The following is a 26,636-nucleotide window of genomic DNA, read 5'->3' on the forward strand; positions in this document are numbered from 1 at the left end:
GACTTTTAATCCTGGCTAAATAATTGAATCCTCTCTGTGATCTCTGGCAAGTTAGAGAATGCAGATATAGAAAAGTCTTATTAGTCCACATAATCCAGTTCTCTACAATGCAGGATTAGCCTGTAATCTTTATTCACTAGTATTTCATGGGATGGAGCTTCTGACATGGTCCCTGTAGTACAGTGTTCTACCTGTAGTACACTACTGCTGCTTGTACTGTCTGGTGTTCTCACAGCCAGGAAAGTCGTCGGTTACGTTGCTTTAAGATGAAAGTATTAAAATAATATCTCCCCATTATTCCCCATTTCTGCCCATATAATGAAGAGCAGCATTGGAAAATAGGTCTTCTAAATCTTAGCTCATCTAAAAAAAAATTATCAAAGTGAGCAGTTCCTCCTATAAACAGAGCTGTTCAGAAATAAGCTGTATTAGAGATGTCACTTGACCTGCCCTGCAGGCAGGCATTCTGGGGGCAGGCTGTGCTTGCTCCCTTCTCCTCACCATCCACCGTTACCTCCTGCCAGGCCAACTGGACTTGACCAGGAGCTTTGACCCAGGAGCAAGATTAACAGCAAATACCTTGTATAAAATGAAATGCCTCTGTCTGTCTGCAGGAACATTAAAAGAACTAGGAAAAAAAAGTTTAAAATAGCAAAACCCTAAAAGTAATGTCATACCTAAAGTAGATTGTCAGCTACAGTCTGTGTTCTGACTGTAGTTGATGGGTGTCTACTCAGTACAGCCCAAGGACATAGAAAGCTATTCAGCTAACCAACCAGACACAAGAATTTTTTCAGGGAAAGTTGAATTGTTCTCCAGACCCCACTGGCTGTATTAACTGGACAGCTAAATCCTATTCACGATGTCTTTGGGCTCTGCCTGACAAAGGTGTGGTAGACAGGTGGTACGGCCTGCACGAGGTAAAGGCAAGGCTTTTGTACTGGCCCCAGAACTCTCTGCAGTGCAAGGACAGATCTATTCCCAAAAGCCTTATGTTTTCAGCTGCAGTTCTGTCTAAGTTGCTACCAGTGGTCCCATCCTTTTCACAAACAGGGAGACTGCACTTGCTTGGATCCTTGGTTTCTGTGGATGCTTGATCTGCCAGATTGTCAACTTAAATCTCCAAAAACACAAGTATAACATAAAAATAAGATATGGTGAGGCAATCCTTTGTTTTCTTTCTGAGAAGTAGAAATGTTCTGAAGGTGCTTTGGTTGATTCACTGAGCATGGTGGTTGAGTTCATGTAGTGTATCTCAGAGCTACTGCTGAGAAAAAATATTGTGCCTTTGGTTAATGCTGACAAAATATAATGAGGAGTGTTTTCTTGGTCAAAAACATCAAAAGAGTGCAGTGACCTGTTTGTGGACTTTCAGCATGTCAAATTCTTTTATCTGCATTATCCAAAAAAAGTCTTTTGTTAAGGAACAGCTGGTATTTTCTTCATGGACAAGCCTTTTATCTTGCAGAGTAATTTTTAAACAAACTGGCTCACATATTGCACTAATAAAATAAAGTTATGTGTAGAGGTCCAATGTGATTTCTGGCAATATTGATTTGTTGACAGCTGACTCATTACATTTGACTCTTTTGTCCTCAGTTTCTTCATTCATATAATTCTTTATGACATTAAGGGAAACAGCTTACTATATTACACAGAAATAGGTTATGAATTACCACACCTCATTATATATATATAGTATACATATGTATATTTACTCATCTACAGCATCTAAATGAACTTCTATGGTTTGGCTGTCCTATAATCTCTAGTAAGAGATCATGAATGAGCAAAGCATTTTTTACAGATGTGAAAATCCTTTTTTTGCCCATAAAATCACTTCAATAAAAACCAGAAGATGGCTATGACAGATCTGGGTCACTAAGACAATGTGATGTGCACTAGCAAGATGTTAGAAGCATCAATGTATGAGACTGGATACAAAGAACCTCCTTGGTTGCCAAGTCTCAGCTCTTTCTGTCATGTCATATAATCTCTTTGGTAAAATGAACAAGCTCTGTCTTTATCCATTACTTGCCCCAGAAGACTCTTCTTCTGTTGTTATTAGAAACCTTTTATTAGTTTGTGGTTGAGTTTTTTTAATAGATAGTTCATCTTTTTTTTTTTTTTTTCCTGTGGCTCCATCTTTTTCACTTCACAATTATTCTTTTTCACATAGGTGTGATTGGAATCATGTGCAGCATTCTGGATGAGGCTGTAGCAGAGTTGTCCACAGTGCTTTTATAACTCACTTTAGACTGCCCAGTACCATGTTGTCACAGCCTTGTTGCTTTAATAGCAGAAAGAGATCAGGATATCCAGTTCTTTCTCCTCTCTTGTTTCTAACTGACAAGTCCCATAGCTGAGATAATTGTTTATTCTCAAGACTATGATCTTGCACTTTTCCCCATTAGTTCCTGTCCCTTTTGGGGCAGAGATCAAGCGCTTTGTATTATGTGAGAAACTCCTGTAAGAAGACTTTTAATTAAACTTTTTGAAAGGGGAATTTCTAAAAGCCTCACTGAAATAAGTGGGAAGGTGAAAAACTTTACGATTTCTCAAGCACAGTTTTGGTTACCCAGCCATCAGTGTCTAATTCCATAGGAAAGCCACCTGGCTCCAGCTCCTTCTTGAGAAGGATGTTGGCTCACCATTTGTCACAGCTGCTTTCCCTGTTCAAATACTTGAGTATCTGATGGGTAGGCAACTGAATCCTGCCCTAGGACTGAGATTCAGGTCCAGATTTGGATCATAATCATCAGTTTAGGTCTTCAGTCTAGGTGTCTACAAGCAAATTGAATGTGCGTCTGTAGTGTCACTGTGAGATAGTTAATAGAGCTAACTAGGTAAGAAAGAAAGTGTGAAAGAGTTGAAAGAAGTAGTAAATTCCCATTGAGAAGACAGAATGAGCTTGCTTGCTGAAGGCTTTCTGATGTTTCAAAAGAGGACAAAACAAAAAAAAGTAAGGAAGAAATGAGAAATTATAATTATATATTTCTTCTATTTCTTTATTTTTGTTCTTAAGCTATCCACTAAGGTAGTAATGTTGGAAGACAGAATATGAATGAATCTCAACAAGTCAATAGGAAGTGAGAAATTCAAGCTAGTGTAATTCAGCCCACGAGGCAAGGCTTCTCTACCATTTATTCTTGTTGTCTTCAAGGCTCCTTATGTAAATATTTGGGATTTTGGCAGGGTGGTTTGTCTTTGTTATTGCAGTGAAACATTTGCTGCAGGCATACTGACTGAAGTCTGCTTCGTAATTATTTGCAGTAACAACTCAGCAATGGAGACTTAGGGTTGTAAAACTGCCAATTCTGTATTAATGTGATCTTCTTTTCTCCCTCTCCCCGCTGCAGCAAGCGCACAGTTGGTGTAGGAAGTCTGCAAACCAGAAGAAGCAACCGTATCCATCTGTGTCAACAGATTCCCACTTCACCACTCTGCCAGCCTTTCTTCCTCAGAGCCACCAATCTGTCTCTGAACAGCCACAAGAAATGGGTGAAAAAAAGGTACATCACACAAATGGCCTTGGTCATTATCTTGGTTTCTCCCAGCAGGACTTGAGACACAGTGATCAAGGAGACTTCACACGCAGATCCAGGAGTGCCTCCAGCATTTCTTGGTCATTTCAACGAAGCAAGTCTCTGTTCTGCTTGCCCACAGTGAACTCCTCTTCAGCATCAGAGACATTTCATTTCAGTGAACCATTTCAGTTTTTAAATACTGGGTCACCTGCAACCAGGTTAAAAACATGGAAATGCAGCCCCAAGCTGAACATTGATGACTTGGAGGGTGCCCAAGAGACTGATGTGGACACAGGGATGAAGCTGTCCTTCTCAGACCTGTCTGTGGTGTCTGCATACTCTGCCCTTAATGGATTTTGCAGTGAGTTGGAAGACTCTCTTCCATCACAGAAACAAACTGTCAGTAGGGCTAAACAGGCAGCCACCAGTGGAAGGCCTGTATCAGCCATGTGCAATACCTTTGAGTCGGTTGATGGTTCACTGCCTTCTCTTTCAGAATGGTCTTCCTACTCTTTCATCTCAGCATCTCCCTCCAAGCAGCACAAACAGGCGCTGAGAGCAGCTTCATATTCTCTGGATGATAGTGTTTGCCCAGCTTCACCAGTTAATGAAGAAGAATTTTACATCTGAGGTTTCTCTATCTTAGACCTTCCAGAGCAAACATGTTCTACTTGTGAATGACAGCAGTGGGTCCACCTTGAGCTTACAGAAGGTTCCTTTTTGAGGAGAAGGTGATGCAGAAGAGTGTGTTAAGTATTTGAAGAAAATACTCAGCACCCTCTGAGACTGGCATTCTCAAATGGGGGACAGTAAAGCAGTCTGAGATTGCACCCTGTACCTTTGTACTGGAGGATATGATCAGCACAGAGGCTTTTGCACAGCAGTGCAGAAGTTGGTTTTCTGACCAGCCCTTGGACTGGTGGTGAAGGAAATGCTGGAAGAGGCACATAATATTCCATTTTAATTTGGCAGAAAATGAAGAATTTGTGACACCAAACTGCTTTAACTTCTCTGAGAAATTCCTTTAAGAAAGATGGGAGAAGAAAAGGGTCTTACTTCCTTTTCACAGGTTCTAAAGGCAGCTCTAAGCACAGCAGGGCCCAGCAGCACAGCTCCAGTAGGGTCTGGCAAGAAGTTTCTTGTGAGGAAACACTATCCTTCCAACCTTTGAGAGCTGGCAGTGGTGAGGTGGGGCAGAATCACACAATCGTCAAGGTTGGAAGAGGTCTGATCATCTGAGTCCAGGTGTCAACCTAGCACTACCATAATCACCCCTAAACCATATCCCCAAGTGCCACATCCAGACACCTCTTGAACACTTCCAGAGACTGACCCCACCACCTCACTGGACAATTTATTCTAAGGTCTGACCACCCTTTCAGTGAATAATTTTTTTCTAATATCTAATCTGACCCTCCCCTGGTGCAAGTTAAGGCTGTTTCCTCTCGTCCTATCACTCAAGACATGTCAGAAGAGACCGACCCCCCTCTTCACTGCAGCCTCCTTTCTGGTAGTTGTAGAGATCAGTGAGGTAACCCTTGAGCCTCCTTTGCTCCAAACTAAACAATCCCAGTTCCCTCAGCTGTTCCTTATCAGACATTTGCTCCAAACCCTTCACCAGCTCTGTTGCCCTTCTCTGGACATGCTCCAGCACCTCATTGTCCTTCCTGAATTGTGGGGCCTGGAACCAGACACGGGACTCAAGGTGCAGCTATCACCAGTGCCAAGTACAGGGGTCAATCACTGCCCTGGTCCTGCTGGCTACACTGCTGCTGATACAAACCAGGATGCCATTGGCCTTCTTGGCCACCTGGGCACATTGCTGGATCGTGTTCAGCTGGCTGTGGAACAGCCCCTCCAGATCCTTTTCCAGCCACTCTTCCCCCAGCCTGTAGCAATGCATGGGATTGTTTTGACCCAAGTGAAGGACCCAGCACTTGGTTCACCTTACTTGACCCCACAAGACTGTTCTCAGCCTATCAATCCAGTCTGTCACAGTCCCTCTACAGGGCCTTCCTGCCTTCCAGCAGATCAACACTCCCGCCTAGCTTGGTGTCATCTGTGAGCTTACTGAGGATGCACTCAATCTGCTCATCCATATCATCAATGAAGATGTGAAACAGAACTGGCACCAGTACTGAGCCCTGGGGAACACCAGTAGTCACCAGCAACCAGCTGGATTTATTTCTATTTACCAACACTCTCTGGGCCTGGCCATCCAGCCAGTTTTATTCAGTGAAGAGTCCACCCATCCAAGCCATGAACAGCCAGTTTCTCCAGGACAGTGATGCAGGAGACAGTTTCAAATGCTCTCCTGAAGTCTGGATAGACAACATCCCCAGATTTTCCCTCATCTACTAAGTGGATCACATTGTCATAAAAGGAGATCAGGTTGGTCAAGCAGGACCTGCTTTTCATAAACCCATGCTGGTGTTGCCTTATCCTGGTCTTAAAATCAAGAGTCAAACATGGTTAGAAGGGGAAAAGGGAATTTACCTTGATATTTATTTTAAGGATCCTTAGGTGCACACGTCCAGGTCAAATGCACCAAAATGCACCCCGCAATTCCCCCAGAAGATCTGGTATAACATTATAGGTTTTACTGATTAGCATATCTATCAAAAATTCCCCAATGAGAGGCTTGAATGAGCCCCCCTCCCCAAGGAGCCTTCCCCTGCATGGTTCTATCTTGGTTTACAGAATGTGTTCTGGAGAGGACCTTGGGGTCTGGGGCACACTGATCCCTACCTACAGAGCTTCTACAATGTTGAGTCCCTCAGCTTGACAAACAAGTCCAAGAATGTAGGCAAAAAGCACTAGGAATACAGAAGTTGTAAAAAAGGTATAACAGGGGTATAAAAGAAAAGGCAAAAAATCTTCATGGCATCTCTGGCTGGGCCTGAGCCCTTGGTTGTCCTGCACATGCCACATGATGACACTCAGGATGATCTGCTCCATGACTTTCCCCAGTACCGAGGTCAGGCTGAGAGGCCTTGTAGTTCCCTGGATTGTCCTTCCAACCCTTCTCGTAGATGGGCATTACATTTGCTAATTTACAGTCAACCAGGACTTCTCCAGTAAACGAGAACTGCTGGAAAAGAGTTGAAACCAGTTTGGCAAGATCTTTTGCCAGCTCCCTCAATACTCTCAGGTGCATCACATCAGGGCACATAGGCTGTGTCTAATTGGGACCAAAGGTCATTAACCCTTTCCTCATGGATTATAGTGATTTCACTCAGCTCCCCATCTCTAGCTTCCAGCTGTCATTGCTGGGTATCCTGGGGGCAACTGGTTTTGGTGTTAAAAACTGAGGCAAAAAAGGCATTAAGTACCTCAGCCTTTTCCTCACCCCTTGACACTGTGCTGCCCTCTGCATCCAGCAGAGAATGGAGACTCTTTAGCCCTCTTTTTGCTGCCAATGTATTTATAGAAACTTCTTTGGAAGAAGTTCTACTCCTTCCCCAGGGAAGAGGAAGTTCCTCTGTATCTTTTACTTTGACAGACCAGGATGCAGAAAGTGCCAAAAGGGAAACCTTAGAGAACATTTTCAGCCCCCCCACCCAGAAAGCCCATCCCTTCCAGCTAGAGGGAGCCATCTGGACTGTTGTCTGAACCACTTGTTCAGACAGTGATAACCCAAGTAAACCACGTTTGCTGTTTCTAACTCAGGCAATACAGCTTACCTTTTTGGAATACAAACCAAGAAAGATAACCCAGCATTTTTATGTATCGTTACACCATAAGATTCAAATAAAACACAGCTCCCTGTTTTTTAAAGGGTTGTTATTTTTCTGTTAGAAATAATTAATGCAGAAATTTATTCTTCATATTTCCAGTGCAAACATACTTCTTTCTGGGTAAAACATATTTCTTCTTGAATACCTCTATCCAAAGGGAAAACAAGTCAAATGTTACTGGCTTTCAGAAGGTGTTTTTAAAATATGCATTCTTGGTAACCTGTTTTGCTCTAATTCATTTGGTGTTAAAAAAAAAGTAAGTGAAAAGCTGCTAATATGACAGCTAAGTACCTTCACCAGGAGTCATATAAACAGATTTTATAATGCATGTTCTAAAATTTTTGGCTGACAAGTGTCACTGATTACAACTCTGGTCAAGCCACTGGGGAAATGACCATGTTAAAAGGTGTATGTATAATGCTGGATGTAAGCTATATACAGGTGTAGATGCTGAAGACCTGCCATGATGGCATTGTGGTGTATGGAATAAAAACTCATTTTTGGAGAAAAATATTTGCTGTATTACCAGGTAATTTTAATCAAAAGAACTGCTGCTTTGGAGGGGAAAAAAAAAGGTGAAAAAGCACACACATACTGTAAATAATAGTTACAAAAAGTGGAACAGCTCCCCTGGCCCATTTAGGTAAGTGCATGGTTTTTACAAACTATTCTGGAAGAAAGTCCAGGGGAAAATGAGTACAGGTTTATAGGGGAGGAGCCTTCAGCCCAAGTCCAGAAGAGGCCAGAGGGATAGTCAAGGCTTTTTCCTTTTGCTATTGTTTTCTCCACACAGGAAAAAAGGCATCAAACTGAAGTCCAAGTCTCCTCTCTGTGAGATGCTGTCATAGTATTTATCAGGGGTAGACTTCATCTTTTGTGCTAAACACAATGAATAAATTGGAAAATCTATTCAAGGTAAAGAGCACAGAAGATTCTCAGCCTTTTCCTGCCCTCTAAAACTGTTTAGGCTTACTGCAGTTTTGGGTAAACTGTTCTCTTTCTGGGACCAAAAATAGCACTAATGAAGGATTTGTCATGGTGGGCATGTGTTTACCTGCTCTATGCTCCTTCAGACCCCATGCAGTCTTTCCTCTGACTGTCATGACCTTTAGATCAAATCCCCCCCCTGGAACACGTGAACCTGATTTATCTAAAGTTGTCCTCCCATGTTACTGTTTATACCCTGCCAAAGTATATATAAAGCACTGTGAAGTCAGACTACCCCTTTTTCCATCTGTTTTTTGCATTTCATCACACAACAGTGATGCCTAGGACAGTCAGCATCCACAGGTTTAAATTTATGCTTCCTTATTTTCTGTCCATAATCACGGTATTTTCACAATATTTTAGTGATACAGATAACATTTGATCTGAACATGAAATAAAAAACTTGTTTGAGCTGATGTAGCTGTCTCATCCTGGCATCATGCCAACAGTGAAACTCCTGACAAAAGCTGATTGGGGTTTTTAATGAAGAGGAGGCTCTGAACCATCTTTCCACCTAAGGCATGCTTCTAGAAGGAGTCCATCACATCTGGGGGCTGTCACCTGATGCTGCAGGAAGCACTGGTAATGGAGATCCACAGGGAGGCACAGGACAGCTCAAGCGTCAATCATGAGGTTCAGGTGTGTTATTAACCAGCAGCTCCACAAACAGCTCCAGATTTTGCCACATTAATCCTAATGGGAAGAGAACCAAATGAGTGTCCACAGACTCTGAATTTGTACTGTCCCCACTGATTCTGTCTCCCAAGTATTTCTGTTCTGTTTACTGATACGTAACTAGAGATTGAAGTTTTGATTGTTTACATTGATGGTGCTTGTAACCAAATCTTGTAAAATACTGAGTATCCTACTGTCAGGAAAAACAGAGGTGATGGTGTACAGAAAACTTCTTGTCTGTAAAAAGAAAGCCAGATTATGAAGTGTGTTTCACTAAGGTAGGCTTCATTAATTCTCTTCCCATTATTTAAGAAGGGGCTTATCTTTTCAGAGAGTTGAATATGCACAAGTTCCATGGCATTTACTTATTGTTTTGGTTAAATTATGAACAATGTATTTTGAGAACTGCAGGTTTTTCCTGAATTCTCTCTCCTTCTCACCCCAGAATGCACTGCTTCCATGAAATAAAATAGAGATGAAAAGTCAGTTGTACTTAACCCTCTGCGTATTCATTTATGAAGTATTGCAGACTTACAGAGTACTTTAACTAGGCTTCCAAAATGACTGCAGTTCCACAAACTCTACAGCTTTTTCCAGTGTGTGTTGGTGGGATAATTGCAAAATAATCACAGCAAAAATATTTTTATGTTGGGCTCAGTTTTGCCTCTGCAGGCTGGGTCTTTAGATTCTCACTGTGGTGTTGTAAATAATTTTCTCTAGTAAAGCGGAATGAGAAAATATGTGACACATATTGGTAATCTTGCATGCATAAATCCCATCTTGGTTTGTTTGATGTACATTGGTTTTCATAATCATCCTCTCCTCTTATTTTCATCAGTGGGTGGTGGTACCTATTATGCATTTCTTTATGCCCCCATGGGACATGTCTGCATGTCAGCATTACATTGTATATGCAAAGCTGTGTAGGTTTGGCTTTGTTTGATTTTTATGGTTTTATGGTTTAACACTGTGGGGTTAATATATATATTTTATGGCACTTTTAGAGCTGTAGAAACATCAGGAGTTGGAAGAGGCCTCTGGAGGTTGTTTAGTCCAAAGCATCTGCTGAAAGCAGGCACAAAGCTGCTCAAGCTTCAAGCTTTGGAGTTAAATCAAGTTGTTCAGGACCTTGTCTGGTCAGATTTGAAAGTATCTAAAGGTAGCAATTTCACAGTGTCTCTGGGCAATGTTTGCCAGTGCTTACCCACTGTAATGGTGAAGAATTGCTTCCTAATCTGCAGTCAGAATTTCCCATGTCCAAAACTGTGATCTTTCCCTCTTGTTTCACTGAGCACCTGTGAGAAATCCCAGCTCTGTCTTCTCTGTAATCCCCACTTTAGGTGCTGGAACACTGCAGTTGCTCCTACAGCCAGGGCCTTCCACATCATACACTCTCATTCCCTGATCATCTGATCCCTCTCAGGCTTGTCAATATCGCTCTTGTACTGACAATCCCAAAACTGCACAGATTTGTGGATGTGGATGACGAGTGCTCAGTAGGCAGGAAAAATAATTTCTGTCAACCTGACGGCAGCTCCCTTGTTTATACCACTTGGCCTTATCACTGCAAGGATGCTAAATCACGTTCAGCTTGCTGTTCTTGGGACCCCAAGGTCTCTTTCTTCAGAGCTGCTCCCTAGCCAGGAGGTGCATTCCCCTGTGCCGTCATACCAGGTTAGTCTGTGCCACGTGCAAGACTCACATTTGCTTGTATTGAACTTGGTGGGATTCTCCCTGGCACCTTTCTCCAGCCAGTGGAGGTCTCTGAGTGGCAGCCCTGGCCTTCAGTGTATCAGTCATGGCCATCACATTGGCCAGTTTCTGTTGCACTGTCAGTGGTAGCCCATCCAGCCCCATGGACTTGGTGTGTCCAGCTTTCTGCATCCCTGACTCAGTCTTCTAGTGTGATTAGTAATTTTCCCCTCAAAACTTTGCTGCTGCATACAGACACATGGCAGGCCTGACATCTTGTGAGTGACTGTCTTGTGACTGAAGACAGAGGGTTTTCCAATTGGCAGAGTTTTCCAGTTGTGGAAGACAGGAGTTTTTCTAGTCTGTCCTGAATAACTCCCGAGTTGTTTAAAGAAGGTTCTATCTGTCTTCCCTTCTTGATTGATTGGGTTGTAGGAGATGCCCACAACAATATCCCTTTTGTTAGCTTCTCCTGACCCATGAGCTCTTGAGTTTCTCACCCTCTGTTCCCTCACAAACATGCATGAATTCGTGCCACTCAGTTGCTTAGAGCACAAACTTCATCACCATGTTCCACCCTTCACTAAAGAGCCTGTATCCAACCATGACAGCTCTGGACCCAGCTGCCCCATCAGATCTCTAAATCATCTGGGTTTACATCCTGAGAGTGCTGAGGTCTTCCAAGAGTGATTTTCAGGTTCAACAGCCTGAGCTTTGGCACTGGCCATCCCATCTGCCCACCAGAATGGAGCTACCCAGGTGTTGGGAAGACAGTACCACCTCACAAAGGGCTTAGGAAGCAGTTTCAAACTGTGCATGTGTTAACTACTGCAGAAATCAGAATATTGTTTGTCCTATCAAGCTGAGAAGTCTTAATCCAGTTACTCATTCTTCATAGGAAAACCATTCCATGCTTTTGTTCGTTCTTGTTACCTTTCTTTTGTGTGCTTTTTGAGCTAGAGGGTCCATAAATATGCATAGTTTTAGAGATTTAGATGCACTGTATGAATGTACAGAACAGCCTGAAGGTGTTTTGCATTTTATTCTCTGTTTCTCTCCTAGTAATGGAAGTTGCTGCTTTGGCTGAAGCCGAGCACTGAGCTACCCTTTTCATAGATATCTACATAGCCCTAAGGTCCAATTCCTAAGCAGAAAAGCTCAGCTGAGACCCTACTATCATGTATGTAAAATTAGATATTTTTCATATGTAATTAATTTTAAAATTAGCCACATTGAATTTTATCTGCCTTTTTATTGCCCAGTTGCTGTCTATTGGGAGACTTTTCTTCAGCTTCCCCAGTTATTCATCATTTTTACTATCTTGGATGCTTAATAACCTCAACAAACTCCCATCTCACGAAGCCCCCCTTTTTCCAGATTTAAGTCATGCTGAGCAATGTAAGCTTGAGTACAAATCCCTGCATGACTCCACTGCCAACCTCCTTCCAGTGTCAGAACTGGCTATTTATTTCTACCTTCTGTTTACCACCTTTTAATCAGCCCTTTATTCACATAACCTTACCTCTTAAACCATTACAGTAGGGTTTCCTGTAAAGGCTTTGATGAAGGGCTTTGGAAAACTGTTCTTAGCTGTACACTTACTTGTTGATGCCTTCTGAAGCCCCAAACAGGTTTATGAGGTGTGATTTCCTTTTATAAAACCATGTTGAATCGCCCCAAAAAAATCCTCAAACTTACCTCTGTTTGGATAATGACTTGTCTCTCATCTGAGCCCAAGTGTCATTTGAGTACAGAGCAATCCTCCCTGTGGCATTCTTTCCCAGCTTCCAGGATTCAGCATAGTGCAAATTGCTAAATTTACATAGAGTCCAGACAGCCTGAGCCAAAAACTGCTCAGATCACTGTGTGACCAACTGCTACATTGTGCTACCGATGGATTTATCCTCCCTCAATTTGTCAGATTTCTTGTTGAATCTCTCTTTATTCCTCGGGTTTCCACAGCAGCTCAGGGCAATAAGCAGCACTGAATTCATTCCCTGCATGAGAAGATAGACGCATTTATTTGCAGCCTTCACCCAGATAGTTTCACTGAGCACTTTCTGTTCCAGAAGTCAATGCAGACTTCTGGGCAATGTTGCCTCAGTAGCTGGGAAGGATTGTGTCCTCCTGAGCTCAGGAACCAACGGGTTGTGAGATAACTGGGGAGGAATACAAGTGCTTGTTTTGGAAAGTCTTGCAGCCTTCCAAGGCATAAATCCTGTGGCAGAATGTATCTTCAGTGGTAAATGGAAGTAGGACAGGGAGCAGGTTCAGACACTGGATTGTTTGATTGCTTGTTGTCTCTGTTTTGGACCACTTCAAGCGGCTTTCACCAAGACACTTCCTGGTGGTGCCCTTCACCCCTAGGACTGTTACCATTACGGAAGAGGCTACATCAAGCTTCGGCCCCTCTGTCTCCGACACTCTCCCACCAGACTTTGCATCTTCCTGTCCTCCCATGTTTCCTTGGACGTCCCACAGCATGAAACCCAGCCTCTCAGGGTCATGCTGTAAAAAAACACCTCTCAGTTGGGCTGCAGTGCAGTCCTCACTTGAGTTCAGATAACAACCCCCGGGCACCGCGGGCTGGTTGTGTTCAAGACCCATACAGATCCTGCAGCAGCGCAGGAGGGAAGCCAGGCCAGCTGCTCTGTGGTGTGTCTAGTGACCTGTGGGGCATCTCTGAAGGGTGTGGGTACAACCCAAACAGTGCTGGGCTGGCCTTGGAGATCGAGAACAGTATTCAAACTGCTGCTCATTTTTTAGCAATTTACAGATAGGCAGTGTTGCTTCAACTTGGCTGCAGAAAGGGAGTCTTAGAGGGCTTCACAGCTGTGCAGGTGCATCCTGCCCCTGCTGTGGCTCAGCCTCCTGTGTTAAAGCATGGCTGACGTCTGAATCAGTTGTCCCTTTTAATCACTTTCCTCCTGAATATATGGGGCATAAAATGGAAAATAGCTTGGTAGGCGGAGGCCATTAATCCAATCTGCCTGTCATAAGTGAAAACTGCCGACTTAATGGCACATACTGAAATGGCGATGGAAAATGGATTTAGCCAAAGCTGACCGGTTGGTAGGAGAACTACCCCGTTCCCAGCTGCGTGACTGCGGAGTGCCTGTGCCGTGTGAGGGGATCACAGCGATGCAGCGTGCTGGCTTTGTGTGCCACGTCGGGAAGCCACCAGCCTGCACAAGTTGCTAGTGCCATCTCGTGGTCCCCGCGCACACGAATGGCGGCGCACGGAGCTGCCAGCCCAGGCGGTGACACCCACGGGGCACGGGGGGGACCCTCAGGCTCTGGCTCAGTGCCCTGCTGCCCTCGCAGCCTCCGTGCCCTGTATTTCAGCCTAAGCTGCTGGCAGCGTCCGTGCTGCTCTCCCGCCCCCCTGCTCTGCTTCTCCTCCCTCCCTTCCACCGCGAAGCTGGGGAACAGGATAACCCAGTGACTCCGTGACTCGAAGGGCTCTGCCGTGTCCTTTCCCTGCGCCGGAGCCAAGGGCGAGGAAGCAGCCGCAGCCCACGGGGCTGCTCTTGGGATGGAGCCGAGCATCCGCTGAGAACGAGCCCCCCGAGCACGGCACGGTAAGCCGGCTGCCTGTCACGAATTCCTCTGTTTACTTTGATGAAAATTTTAGCCCTCCTGGTACGAAGATAATCTTCTAAGTATGACCCAACTCCTGCCAAGACAATGCTTCTTGTGAGGTTAGCAGTGCTACTGGAGAGCTCCTGCTCCTTAGGTGTAATGTACCTGGGGAGAGGGCTGCCCATTGCTCTTTAAGAATGCAACACATAAGACCAATTTTATAATTCTTCCTGCTTCTATGAATTAACAGCCATTTTTTGCAGCTCACGTGTACTGTTGCATAGACATATTTTTATTTAAGCTGGGCTGTGATTAGGAGTAAGGGGTTTTTTTTTCACATAGCTTACCATGATATGGTTATGTCCCACTTTTTCCTACTTTTGGAGGGGTTTTTTTTTGTCACAAGAAAGCAAAGCTTCAGCTAATTACTCTGTGCCTCTGCTTATGGAATTTGGCTAGATGCCAGTGTTCCCCTATTGTTCCATGTAAAGCCACAGAAATGCAGCCTCTGCTCTTCAAGTTTCTCTCCCTGACACTTTGCTGCCTTGCTTTCTTTCAAGAGCTGATGGCCCTGTGGTTTTCCCACAGGATGGGTGAGGATGCTCTTTGCCATCCTGCCACTTGTGTAAAGACTCTGCAGAAGTTTTGAAGAAAGGACTTTCGGGGCTGTCTGAGGCAGCAACAGAAACAACCACTGCCAGGTCTGCCACTGCCACCTACCTGGGTAGGAGAGCTGGCCGTGAGGTCAGGGTAGTGCTGGGACAAGCCAGAGGGCAGGAGAGGAGCAGAAAGATGGGAACCATCTGTGACCCTCCTCCTGTTTTCTAGCCCCAGATGGTGTACCAGCTTCAGGCATGTGGGGCTGTGCAATAGCCCGCTCTTGAGGAATTAGGATGGGATAGGGAATGTGGAGGGAAGCCATCAGCCCTGGGGGATAAGATCCTGAAGCTCTCAGGTTGCCAGCAGGGCCCAAGTGCAGTGTTTTCCAGGTTTCCAGGATAATCTTTGCTCTGAGCTGATGGGCTGGTTTGCTTTTCCAACCGCTTTCATTGCAGATGAGTTCTTTTGGATTCATGCTGCCTGTCCCCACAGATGCTCGCTCCTTCCTTCCTTCCTTCCTTCCTTCCTTCCTTCCTTCCTTCCTTCCCTTTATCTTCCCCTTTCTTTTATTTCTCTTCCCCTTCAGCTCATCCCACTCCATCACAAAACTCCAGGCCCATAAAAATCCCACTCAGTACGGCACTATCTCCTTGTTTGACATGAGGCTGGAGATGCTCCCACTCTGCCGGCCCCACCAGCTTCCTATACAGGCCTCGTCTCACTGCTTTGGACAGGTCTCAAGCCTGAGGCTGCACTTGCAGCTCCATGTCCAGAAACGAAGCAGGAAAGGACCCAGGGCTCTTCTCTTTTCCTGCCCTCTCCTCTCTTTAGCATCTCCTTACTAAATCCATTGGATTTGGTACTTACCTTGTCTCTAGCAGACTGTAGGGGACAAAACTCTGCTTTCAGCATCATTCAGTGACACCACAGGGATGCAACTACTGGTGTGCTCTGTTCTCTGCAATGGAGGCTTGTTGTCTCTTAGACATACCAGGTCACCAGGACATTTTCTGATGATGCCATTTTTGGTACATGGCCCAAAGAAAAACTGGCTGCTCTCTGGAATGACAGCTAGCTTGCAGCCTGACATGAATGAAGAGCATAGCAAGATGGAACAGATTTTTGCTCCAAGCCTTCTCCACTGATGTGCTAACTTTGGCATCATCATTTGGAGAAAAAGTGAATTAATCTTATTGGAGTTGTGTACAAAAGAGACTGGGGGAAGGAACGGGGGAAAAAAAACCCAGGATGTGTGAATCTATGTTGATTATTTTGAAGCCATAAACAAGTGGCATCAGAAAAGATTTTGACAACCATATGGACTTTCAGAAGTGTGAAATCTTCTGAAAATGATGTGCAATCATGTGAGGACTGGCATAAAAAAAAAGAAAAGAGGACAAGATATGGATGGATGAGAAGTACAGACAGGGGACTGCAATCTGTGATACAGGAATTAAGATTCTGGGTACATGAAAAAAATTTACCTAGAAAAAATTAATATAAATTATATCAAATTAAATTAAATTACTTAAGAGAATTCTCCCAAATGTAATAGGAGTAACACTCAATCCTATTTCTTATTGCTGGTTTTCAGAACTAGGCTCTGGGGAACAGCAGTCTCAGGGATTGAGCAACAGCTTTCCACTGAAATAGTCATTGTTTTTCTGGGAAGCTTCACTGGAGATGCCACATGCAATCTGGATTTTACACAGGACAAAAACCACAAGCAGTAAAAATGCTGAAGGGCATCAGCGCTCTGGCTGAGGTTGGGAATTGCTGTGGTAGTGCAAAGTGTCTCCCCTGATGTTCACCAAGGGGACACTTTTATCCCAGAGCTTGGGAAGTGCTGCCTGAGAGGCGAGTAGGATGACAAGAAAGCAAATTGGCAAATTTTGTAGCTTTGGTGTAGCACATCTCCACACAAGCTATACATGCATGTGGCAGGGACATCCCTGTGGCCCACATGGAAGTGCATGATGTGACACACACCAGAGGAGTTAGTGCTGCCCTGCTGTCTCGGGGAACCAGGGCTATTGGCAGGGGCAACTCATCAGATCTGGGCAAGGGCCACCATGCTGCCTGAGGTCTTAACCCACTACGAGGAGAGAAACTTGAGAGGTCTGGGCTCTCTCTGGGGACTAAGTTTAAATGCCAGCAGTCTGAGCCTTTTTACAGCCTGGGTGTTTGATGCCTTTCCCCTTTAAGTTATCACAGTGCACAAAACACAAATTGCAGCAAAATACTTTTCAGGTTTGATCTATAAATGGCTCTGATTTGCTTCTGATTTCAGCTTCCTCTGTGGCAGTATTCAAGGTCCAGATACTGGTTTGTATTGCTTGTCACATCATGAGAGAATGGGAAAAGCAGATGAAAGGTGAAAAACTGAAAATGGAAAACTAACCAGCTATGCCATCTTAAAGAAGCAGGAGCTAAAGGAGGCTGAATTCTCAGAGGAGAAATGATCTACCATGGGAAAACACAGATCAGGGCAAGAGTCGACTTTCATGTATCCATGGGGACATATGATGGGATCAAGTAGATGATGCCTATGAAATGCATCTGTTTGCATAGTTTGGGCATTGAAAAATTACAGTGTCTGTGCACTATATATACTGCACACTCTCCCATAGCCTGATATTTTGAGTCCTCTTTCCATTCTGCAATATTTCCATTAGACTTCAATATCTTTAAGAAGTCAGTATGCACCCAAAAAAGTTCACACACATCTTAAATCTTTCCATGTATGTCTTCTAAGTGTATCCTTCCTTTTCTTCCCTTTGCCTTTCACCAAGCAATCCTTTGTTGTTTGGTGACATTAGCATGGTCACCAGTAAATTTAGTGTCTCAGGGTCTCTTTCCACCACTGAAGGTGATACTTAAAGTTAGCCCTAAGAGGTTCCAGCAAGAAAGTGTCACTGATGAGAATGTGATGAACTGTACAGAGAAACATTTTTTTGCTATTTGAAAACTCCTGAGAATACTTTAAGATGCCATGATCTGTATTTTCAGACTGTGCAGTGACAGGCCTAAAGAAAAGCATATCAAGACCCCCCCTTATTTCTTTATTTAATGAGGTATGGGGTTTAGCTGAGGAATTTAAATGATTGACTGAGAAGTATTTGAAATTCTTGAGGGTCATAAAGATCAAGGCAAATGGATCAATCCAAAATAATTAATTTTGACACTGTGACAACTGCTAGTGGTTTCTTTTTTCCCTCAAACAATCTATGAATATTTTTTCTCTTCTTGAAATGCTGAAGAGTATTATTTTCCAAGGAACTGCAACATTAAATGTCCCCATATTTGACAAGAGCACTTAAAGAAAGCTGTAGCTGTTCTATTTCTAAAAGAAAGGAAACATTGAAAAAGAAAAACTTCATAATTCAGGATTCATTCATTCATTATCTCGTCCCTTGACACTTTTTCCTAATTAATAGAGTTGTTATGAGACCAAGCAGCAACAAATAGACATTAAGCATGGGAAAATAAAAGCATTGAGAAATAAATGTTTTACATTTAATTACAACAGTCATGCAGAGATCATATGTGCTGTGCCACATCTCAGGCAGAATCAGTGCGTTGTCATGCCCTTGAAGAAGCGACCTTCACCAGAGCATTTAGCTTTTTAACACTTTTTCTTTTCTGTTACTAGTAATGTGTCTGATGAAACAAGATAGTTTAACAGTTTAATTTTGTTTTATTCCAGAAAACAGATTTACTGTTTCCAAACACACAGCCTCAGGGGCTGGGAATACAACAGTGCCGAGGGGTCCCAGCTTTGGAAGGCATCTCAGGACAAACGTGCACAGAGAACAGCTCCAGATGAAAGATCAGCAGCCATCCTGTAGTAAATGGCACATGCCTTCTGTGTGGCTTCACACAAGACCCTCAACCATGTGGTGTCCCAGTCTTCCCAAGGAAAAATTGAGAATAACCTTGTGTCACCAAGCATAGCTCTAATATAGTCCCACTTACTACAGAGAAATGTAAACAAAACTATGTTATTTTATTAGATGCCTATTCCAGCATACTTCTGATTAAAGGAGGAGAAGGCAGTGCTTTTTTCTGTAGGAACTGGCTCTGCATTACAGCCCTGAAAGCTCATCTTGGAGTCAGCTCTCTTTTCCTGCCAGTCTCCAGCTGCGTCAGAAAGAGCTAATGGCTGGATATCAGGCAACCTGCACACTGATACAAGAGAGGGCAGCTTCCCAAAATTACTGCCTCTCTGGGGATTATTTCAACTCTCTTGATCTCCAAGAACTGCAATGGCTCAGAGAGGAGTGCTTCAGAGTTGAGGGGGAAAAGAGAAGAATGAACTTGGAAAGCAAACAAACTACACTGGAAACCAGCACTTGCTCATGTGAGTACATGCTTGCCTACTCCCATGGCCTGAGCTGGCTTTCAGCTCCACTCTTTGGAGCAGTCTGAACAAAGGTAAACCCCAAACAGTGAATCCCAATGTGCTCAGAGGACTCCAGGTGCCCTGGTCACCACTTTATCTAAAGAAATTCTATGTAGTTACTTTGTGAGTTTGTCTTGTGTTAGTTACTTCAAGATCAGCAAGTTAACTTCAGGATCCCATTTTTGGGACATTCTTCTCCCCTGATTTTTGTTCTGCTGTTTCCTCCTTTTTTCCATCTGTATGGATATTTGTAACAATACAGAATAAAAAATTCAATTTTAAAGTTGTTTCCTGAACCATCGGGGTGATCCTATCAGCCTGCCTTGATCTGATGCTTAAGGCCCGGATGACCATCATGAATAATTTGTGACATTTCAAAAGCCATGGTCTCGTAGAGCTGAGGGTCTGTGAAGAGCCTGCAGACAGCAAGTCCTGTTTTGTCCTTCCAGAAAAAATTTATTTTAGTGTCTTGGATCCGTGTTCAAGTGCTGGACTGGCCATGCCACTGTTAGAGAGATCGAGAGCCAGAGCTGTTAGCCCCCAGCACTAACACTGGGTAGGAATTCTTTTGGCTCTGCAGCAAGGTTTCCCTGCCACCTCATGTCCCCAGTTTTCTCTGTTGCCTTAGGAGAGTATGGATCAACCCTGGCAGAGTGGAGCATCATCACCTCCCAACACCAGCAACTCAGAGGGTGCAACTGTTCCCATGGGACCGAAATCCCACTTTTTAATGGCAGGCACTTCTAATATGCCCCTTCTAGGAGTCCCTTGTCTGGGGACTCCCCTCAAGGTTAATCTTCAAGGCTGAGCAGAAGAGATTTGCCCACAGTTGTTGGTATGGGTGAGTAACATCAATCTCTGCTTAATGATTGTTTTGCTAGCTTTAATATTGCTGTTTCAATATTGCTTCCATAAATAGTGCACTACACTAGTAGTTATAACTATCTGTACTGTGTAGAAAATCATTCTGATTAAGGTCTTTTAGTCTAATCATTATAATTATCACCATCAATAAAATAAATAATTTGTTTTATTCATATAAATATATTTCATTTTCCTTTCTTAATCCTGTGGTCCAAAGTCACACAAAGATTCAATTTCACATATATAATCCTTTAAACATAAAGTCTGGGGCAAAAATTGGATACATCTGCACCCAGATTCCTCTCTGAGGAGGAGTTTAGAAAGCAAGGGGGTCCTTTATGCACCTCATGGCTCAAGGAGAGCTCTTCTCTAATAAACTTCGTCTGGAGCTTCTGACACCTGCATCAGGAGAGGGCGGAGAGCAGGGATCTGGTCTGGGGGGTGCCACACCAAGAAAAGGCTTCTCTGAGAATGGAATCTTGATAGAAAGCCATTGAGAAGAGGCCTTCTAATTAGTGCTTTCCCCTTTTCTTGCAGCTGCAGCTTTGCACAGAAGTCTCCCCACTGCATGTTTGAAGCTGTATCTGCCTGCAGCTCACCAGCAACAGGGAGCACAGACCTCCCTCTGTGAAGCACATACACCGGCAGATAATCCAGATCAGTTTACCTCTGTGTACCTGGCAGCACGCTACTGTGCACTGACCAAATATCAGAAGAGTTTGTGGTTAATTAGGATCAGATTAATCCCTGCTGACTGCCTGTCTCTGTGTGAAAAGGGCACTAGAGGTTAGAAAGTATTAAGTACCTTAAATGTCTACTTGCATAATGTAAAAACCTACTGAAGATCCAGACTTTGTGTTTGAAAGTGTTGATGTGAAATAATTTACCCCTAGAGCCATTTAAACGTGCTTCTTATCCTATCAAAGCAAAAGAATCCATTAAAAATTTTCCAGGAGAAAATCTAATAAATACTTGACCATGGAAAATAATAAACCTGTACAACAGTGGAGACAAGACATCTACAAAAAAGTGCCCTAGAGATTCTGAATATTATTTCCAACTTCAAAGAATTTAGTTCAGCATATAAAGTATCATTTTTATAGCTGCAATAAAGTTTTCTGTTATACAGTTGTACGTAGTTTTCAATTTTATTAGTTCCTATTTATCATAAGAATACAGCAAGTAATAATTAGATAGTTTCATATATACACCCATTCTATGGTACTTCCCATGGAGCCCAGAGGGCTTCACAGGAAAGACACATTTCCATGTTCTTATATGATCAATTTACTTAACACACTAGTGACACTAAAATGTAGATTTGTATTTGGTTGAGATGCTTTGCTATGCCTAGGTGTGTGTGTGGTTATAGGACATGTCAAAATATGGAGAACATTTGTGCTTTTCTCTTTTAATAAGGAAGGATCCTGAGGTTGATTTAAAAAACTGATCTGATAGTAGAAAGAGTTTTAAAGGCAAGACATAGTAATAAAGGATCTCCAGGCCTGTGAGAAATGTCAAATTTACACACACCTTCACATGTCCTGACAGACCATTGGGCCTTTTTTGTTTCGTATTTTTTGTTATTGGCACATTCATATAATTATTAGGGACACTTATGTAATAACAGGATATGAGCTTATTTTGAGGTCGTCTGTTCTTGTGACTTACTCCCCATTTACAGTCATAAGCTTCTCATTGTGACATCACCTTGGCGGCCTCAGCAGTACCTGTGATGTCACCAAAAGGGATTATAACCTGAAGTGGGGAGTAAGCTGTGAGAGCAGATCAGCTCCCAAAGAATAAAGGTTTTTTGTTTTGCCCTGCTAGCAGAGGGACATGGAAACACCCACCCACCCTTTCTCCCCCACCTGTCATGGTGGAGCGGGGCCATTTCACCACACAGGCTGGTAATGCAAGACTGGGGCTGCCTGGGTAGGAGGGTGTGCTTAGTTTGGGTGAACTTGCGTGCAGTGAAGTGCATGCAGGAGAAAGTATGTGCAACATGTACAAACACAGCCGTGCTTCTCTGCCCAGTTCAGGGGCACGTCACAAGCTGGGGTGGCCTAAGTAAAACCATGTTCTTCTGTGTTATTCACTCTGTAAGTTCCCATTTGATCTCAACTGTCTTGCCTAGTCAACCAAACCCCTCTTTTAGAAAACTGGACTTCTTATAGGAAGTCAGCATTGCAGCTTCATAAACATCTTTATGTTTTCATCTTTTGTTTGGTTCCCTGTCATTTCAGTCAGATCAGCAGCAGAAACTTCAGCTGGCAATGTGCTCATATGAGGACCTCTTCCTATGTCATTTACTTGGCATCATTCACTTGGCACTGTAAGAGACTGTGATAGACAGTTAGACAAGCATTTGGGGGTATCAGCTTTTAACTTACTTTGTATTCCATGTCAACAGCAAATGCATTTAATTTGTCAGTTCATGGAGTTGTCTGGGAAGAAAATATGCTTCCGCAGCACTACTCCCCACTCCTGCTTTGGCTCAGTGGCGTGTCTGGTCTGAGCCTGAGTCTCCACCAGGCCCCATGCAGGGCACTGACTCTGTCTCAGAAGCATTTTAAATCCACAGATACCAAAAGGGTGACATTTGGGGGCAGGGGTGATTTCACAGACTGACAAGTCAACTCTGAGTGTGCTGATGCAGCACCTCTGAGCCACAGCAATCAGCTAAGCAGCTGATCTGTGACAGCAGCCCTCATAGGTCAGCTCTTGTAATACATTCAGAGTCCACAGGGAAGAGGCTTTACTGCTAAGATCTTCATATAACACTGCAGAAAATATGTACACAGTGAGATTATCTCTTTGAGCCTCATGCATCATTTTCCTGATGTTCCTTAAGCTGTCTTCCCTATGAGACATGCATAGGACAACTGTTGCATTACAACAAGGATGTGCAAAATCTGTAGTCTTTCCTCAATCAGCTTTTCTTCCTTTTTTCTTTCTTTTGTTTTTTTTTTAATTGAAATAAATTTCATCAACCTGAAAAAAAAGAAATTATCTCATTCTTGTAGTTTCTCAGCCCTTTTGAATTTTGTCCATTAAAAATATGTGACAACAGTCACTGTCACTTAGAAAACTACTTGATTTGGGCTCTTATTTAGCCTACACTCCTGCATGTGGAAACACCTGTCACTTCATCAGTGTTATGACATTAAGCTCATCCAGTGGAAGTGGAACTCCTGTTTGCTTTGCTTTGCTTCACACCAGAGGAAAGCACCATTCTTCCCACTGCAGAAGACATCGCATAACATGTGGGAAACACCTACCCTGCAAACTTGAACTTAACCCCCAGCACCAATTTCTCACACCACTTATTAACCTACTGCCTGGCTCAGTTTTTGGTTGCTATCACTAGATGTCTTCAAAACTGCCCCTGGGAAAAGTCCAGGTCTCGTTTATTCCCGGACACAACTCAAAAGCCCCCATGGCAGAGCCTGGCCCAAGCCTGGATCCCACACAGTCTTCCATTGCCAACCCATCCTCCAAGGGTGCCCTTGGGGCATCTCTCAGGGCGGGAAACACTGATTCCCAGTGGCACTGTAGAACCACTGCTCTGTTATTCCACTTGGAGTATTAGAGATAGAGGAAAACGAACCCACCGAAGTGTTATATTAGTGTTTTAGATCCACAGGACTGAAGAGGACTGGGAACCAAGTGCTGCACCGTTTGGTCACAGCCAGCCTGTGCCACTGCTCCTCTGCTACCCAGCCTGCAGCCATGGGCAGGGAGACTACTTCCTGCTGCTGAGCTGCCAAAAAGCCTTCATTGCTGCTAGCAGCGCTTCTTTCCACCTGGAGCTGGCCAGGAAGGTGTGAGGGAAGCGGTCTGGGGGCTCCAGCAGAATGGAGCTCCATTGTAGGATTCTGCATGGGCCAGCAGGTCCAGGTTGGCACCAAGCTCATCTGCTCAAACCACGACACTGTGCTGAGCATATGCATTTCTTCTTTGGGAGCAAGCCTCTAAAGTGGTCACCCTTTGAAGAGTCAGATTTTGTCCTCACACCCCGGTGGAAGGCAGAGGCAGTGTTGGTTTTTACATGGCATGTGGATACCAGTAAAAAAATTCACTTGAATTTGCTCAGCTGGGTGTTTTGTGGCTCCACAGCCATCTGCCTCCCCGCAGAATAAGCTCTGTATGAAATGATGATGCCAATTTTTCTTATCCTGAGATTCAGCAGAACCACCTTCCTGACTGAGCAAATGTGCTGGAGTCTTGTAGCACAGGCTCATTCCTGGAGGAGAGATGTAAGCAGGAAGGAAGCTGGTTTGGATCCAATTTAATTTCCCCAGGGTTATTCTATGTGTTAAAGAGAGCTAGCACACAAAAGTCAGATGCAGATAGAAGGTTAAATTCTGTTCTCTTTTGTGAAGGGGTAAATGTACAGTAGCCCTGCTGATAACAGGGTTGTGCTAGAGTGGAAGGAAGACTGCAGGAGACTGACCTGACATAGAAAAGCAAACAGGAGGATTCTGAAGAGGAAAACCTGCTTCCTACTGGTTCTCTCATCTTTTTCTCTTCCAGCCTTTCCCTGGGCCAAATTCTGCTCCAGATCACTGTGTAAAGTGCATGCAGCAGAAGTACCAACTGGCCAGAACCAAAGCAGAGAAGCTCTCCCTTTCCTCTCAGCAGCACACCAAACTAGGGCTCCGTTTTCTTAGAACACTGAAAAATCAGAGAAAACTCCAGTCTCCTGTGAGAAAAAAATGGTTGTGGGGTAAGATTTCCAAAGAGATCTTTCTTTGCACATAGTACCTGTGCAGGCTGTGCCTTTCCCTCTGGTTTCTCACTTCAGCCCTGTGACTTCTGGCTGCTTCCAGGGCTAAAAGTTCCTGACCTTCCTCACTATTGCCACCACCACGGAGGCTCGACCCTGAGTCTGCTTTCCACAGTCGTGGAGCACCCTGTCCCCCAGAGAAGTTTTCCAGTTCATAGTCCCCCAGCAGCTCTTCATTTGCTCAAGGACCAAAGTTTGTGTCGATGGTTTTGATGCCTTGAGAGCATGCACTTACACTCCTATACCTCAGAGCAGAATCTGGCCCATGAAGACCTTGAAGATGAAATTCTGGAGGACAGCTGTCTCTGTTTATTTTCCCCTCATTTTTCTTTTCCACTTCTGCACATTTTTCACACCAGACGTTGCAGAGCCACCTGTGATGGCACCTGTCAGTGCTGAGCAGCGGGGGATGCTTCAGCACTCTGTCCCCTTGCCCACCACCATGGTCACACAGGGGGGCACTGAGGGGCTGTGCAGTAACAGCACTGGCACACAGCAGGCACAGACATGATCTAATCCATCATGGAAAGCAGTCACCACTTATGGCTTCTTTCCAGTGCTTTCCACCAGCTTGGCTCCCTGTTTGGGGAGGTGTTCACACATCAGGAAGCTCTTTGCTGCCTTCCTTCTCAAAGAGTGGTGATTTTCTCTGCTCGGTGATGGAACAGAGAGGTTGGGCTCCCTGTGAAGCTCTCAGAGCTGCTCCTGTAGAAGCTCAGAGGAGCTCCACAGAGACACAGCACTCCAGAATGCTACCCACGCACTCCTGTGCTGTGTTTTCTCCAGACATCCTCGGTTTGTGTCTTTCCTCACTTCCCTCACAGCCAGTCTAAGTTATCTCAATGTGAAGAAGCACTTCTCAAAATACAGATGCTACCTCTGCCCCTTCCTGACTTTGAAGTGTTATCTTGGGGACCAGTCAATTGCAAGCCTTTTAAAATGCATTTTCAGCATCTTAAAAACAAAATGATTGCCAGGAAGTTTATCAGTACTTTCCTCAGTACCTTGTGATGCAGAGCCAGATTAAGACTCAAAGAAGGCTGTGATGCCTAAACTAGGACGCAGGCAGGTATGAAGGCTCTAAAAAAAATCTCCTTAAAGGAGACGGAAACTCCTTTTTTTCACAGCAGCCCAACTCTAACACTTCAGTAGGTCCAACACCCCTCTATTTCTGACATGGAATTTCTGTAATTGGCCTATTTGATTTGCAGCCCCCCCAACTACCCTCACTTGGACAGCTCAGGTCCTGGCTTCCTGGACTCACTTAGCAACCTCAGTTTTCAGACTCACCCTGATGTGGCACTGGCTTCTTGGGCACCCAGTTCTCAATTGTGGATCCCAGTCTGACATGTAAAAACTTTAAACTTAGGCTGCTAAACTGAATAGGCATGAGAATTTTGGTTCTGACCTTGACTGTGATAAATGTTCATAACCTTCCCCCAGGATTCTACACTTATTTTTTAGCCACAGCTAGTTTCACTGATTCTTACTTCTTTCTTACTTCACTGCCTCCTATCTTTATCATCATTCACCAGTGGATTTATTTTCTATTCATTATATGTGAAGCGCATTTCTTATTTCCCATGCTTTGAACAGTGTTGATCCAGTTTTAGTTTTCGTAAGTCCTTTCTGCTTGTCTGCAAACATTGTTTTGGCTGCTAAGATTCCTCCACAGCTTTCCTTTCCTAAAACATTTGCAGAGAGAGAAGATTTGAAACAAACACTCTAATTTCTAAGTCTCCTTTGCTATGAGACAACACCCAGAACACTTTTTTCCCTTT

At 43.9% G+C, this 26,636-nt stretch overlaps 1 protein-coding gene and 1 long non-coding RNA gene across 2 annotated transcripts in view; both read left to right on the forward strand.

Annotated features, from left to right (window-relative positions):
* The window catches only part of FAM124A (family with sequence similarity 124 member A), a 28,599-nt gene extending 22,692 nt beyond the window's left edge, over positions 1 to 5,907 (forward strand). Inside the window, exon 3 of the mRNA XM_017733646.1 lies at positions 3,360 to 5,907. Within this exon, the coding sequence (XP_017589135.1) occupies positions 3,360 to 4,157 (798 nt within the window). The 3' untranslated portion in view covers positions 4,158 to 5,907. The remainder of the gene's footprint in view (positions 1 to 3,359) is intronic.
* A 290-nt stretch (positions 5,908 to 6,197) lies between these two features.
* Positions 6,198 to 21,200, forward strand: LOC108446607. Its single transcript, XR_001861869.1, has 3 exons — positions 6,198 to 14,199; positions 18,507 to 20,043; positions 20,604 to 21,200. It is a non-coding gene; the product is annotated as an uncharacterized LOC108446607 (long non-coding RNA).
* Positions 21,201 to 26,636: the final 5,436 nt, after the last annotated feature.

This window comes from Corvus brachyrhynchos, unplaced genomic scaffold (assembly GCF_000691975.1).
Source record: "Corvus brachyrhynchos isolate BGI_N302 unplaced genomic scaffold, ASM69197v1 scaffold202, whole genome shotgun sequence".
Classification (NCBI taxonomy): domain Eukaryota; kingdom Metazoa; phylum Chordata; class Aves; order Passeriformes; family Corvidae; genus Corvus; species Corvus brachyrhynchos.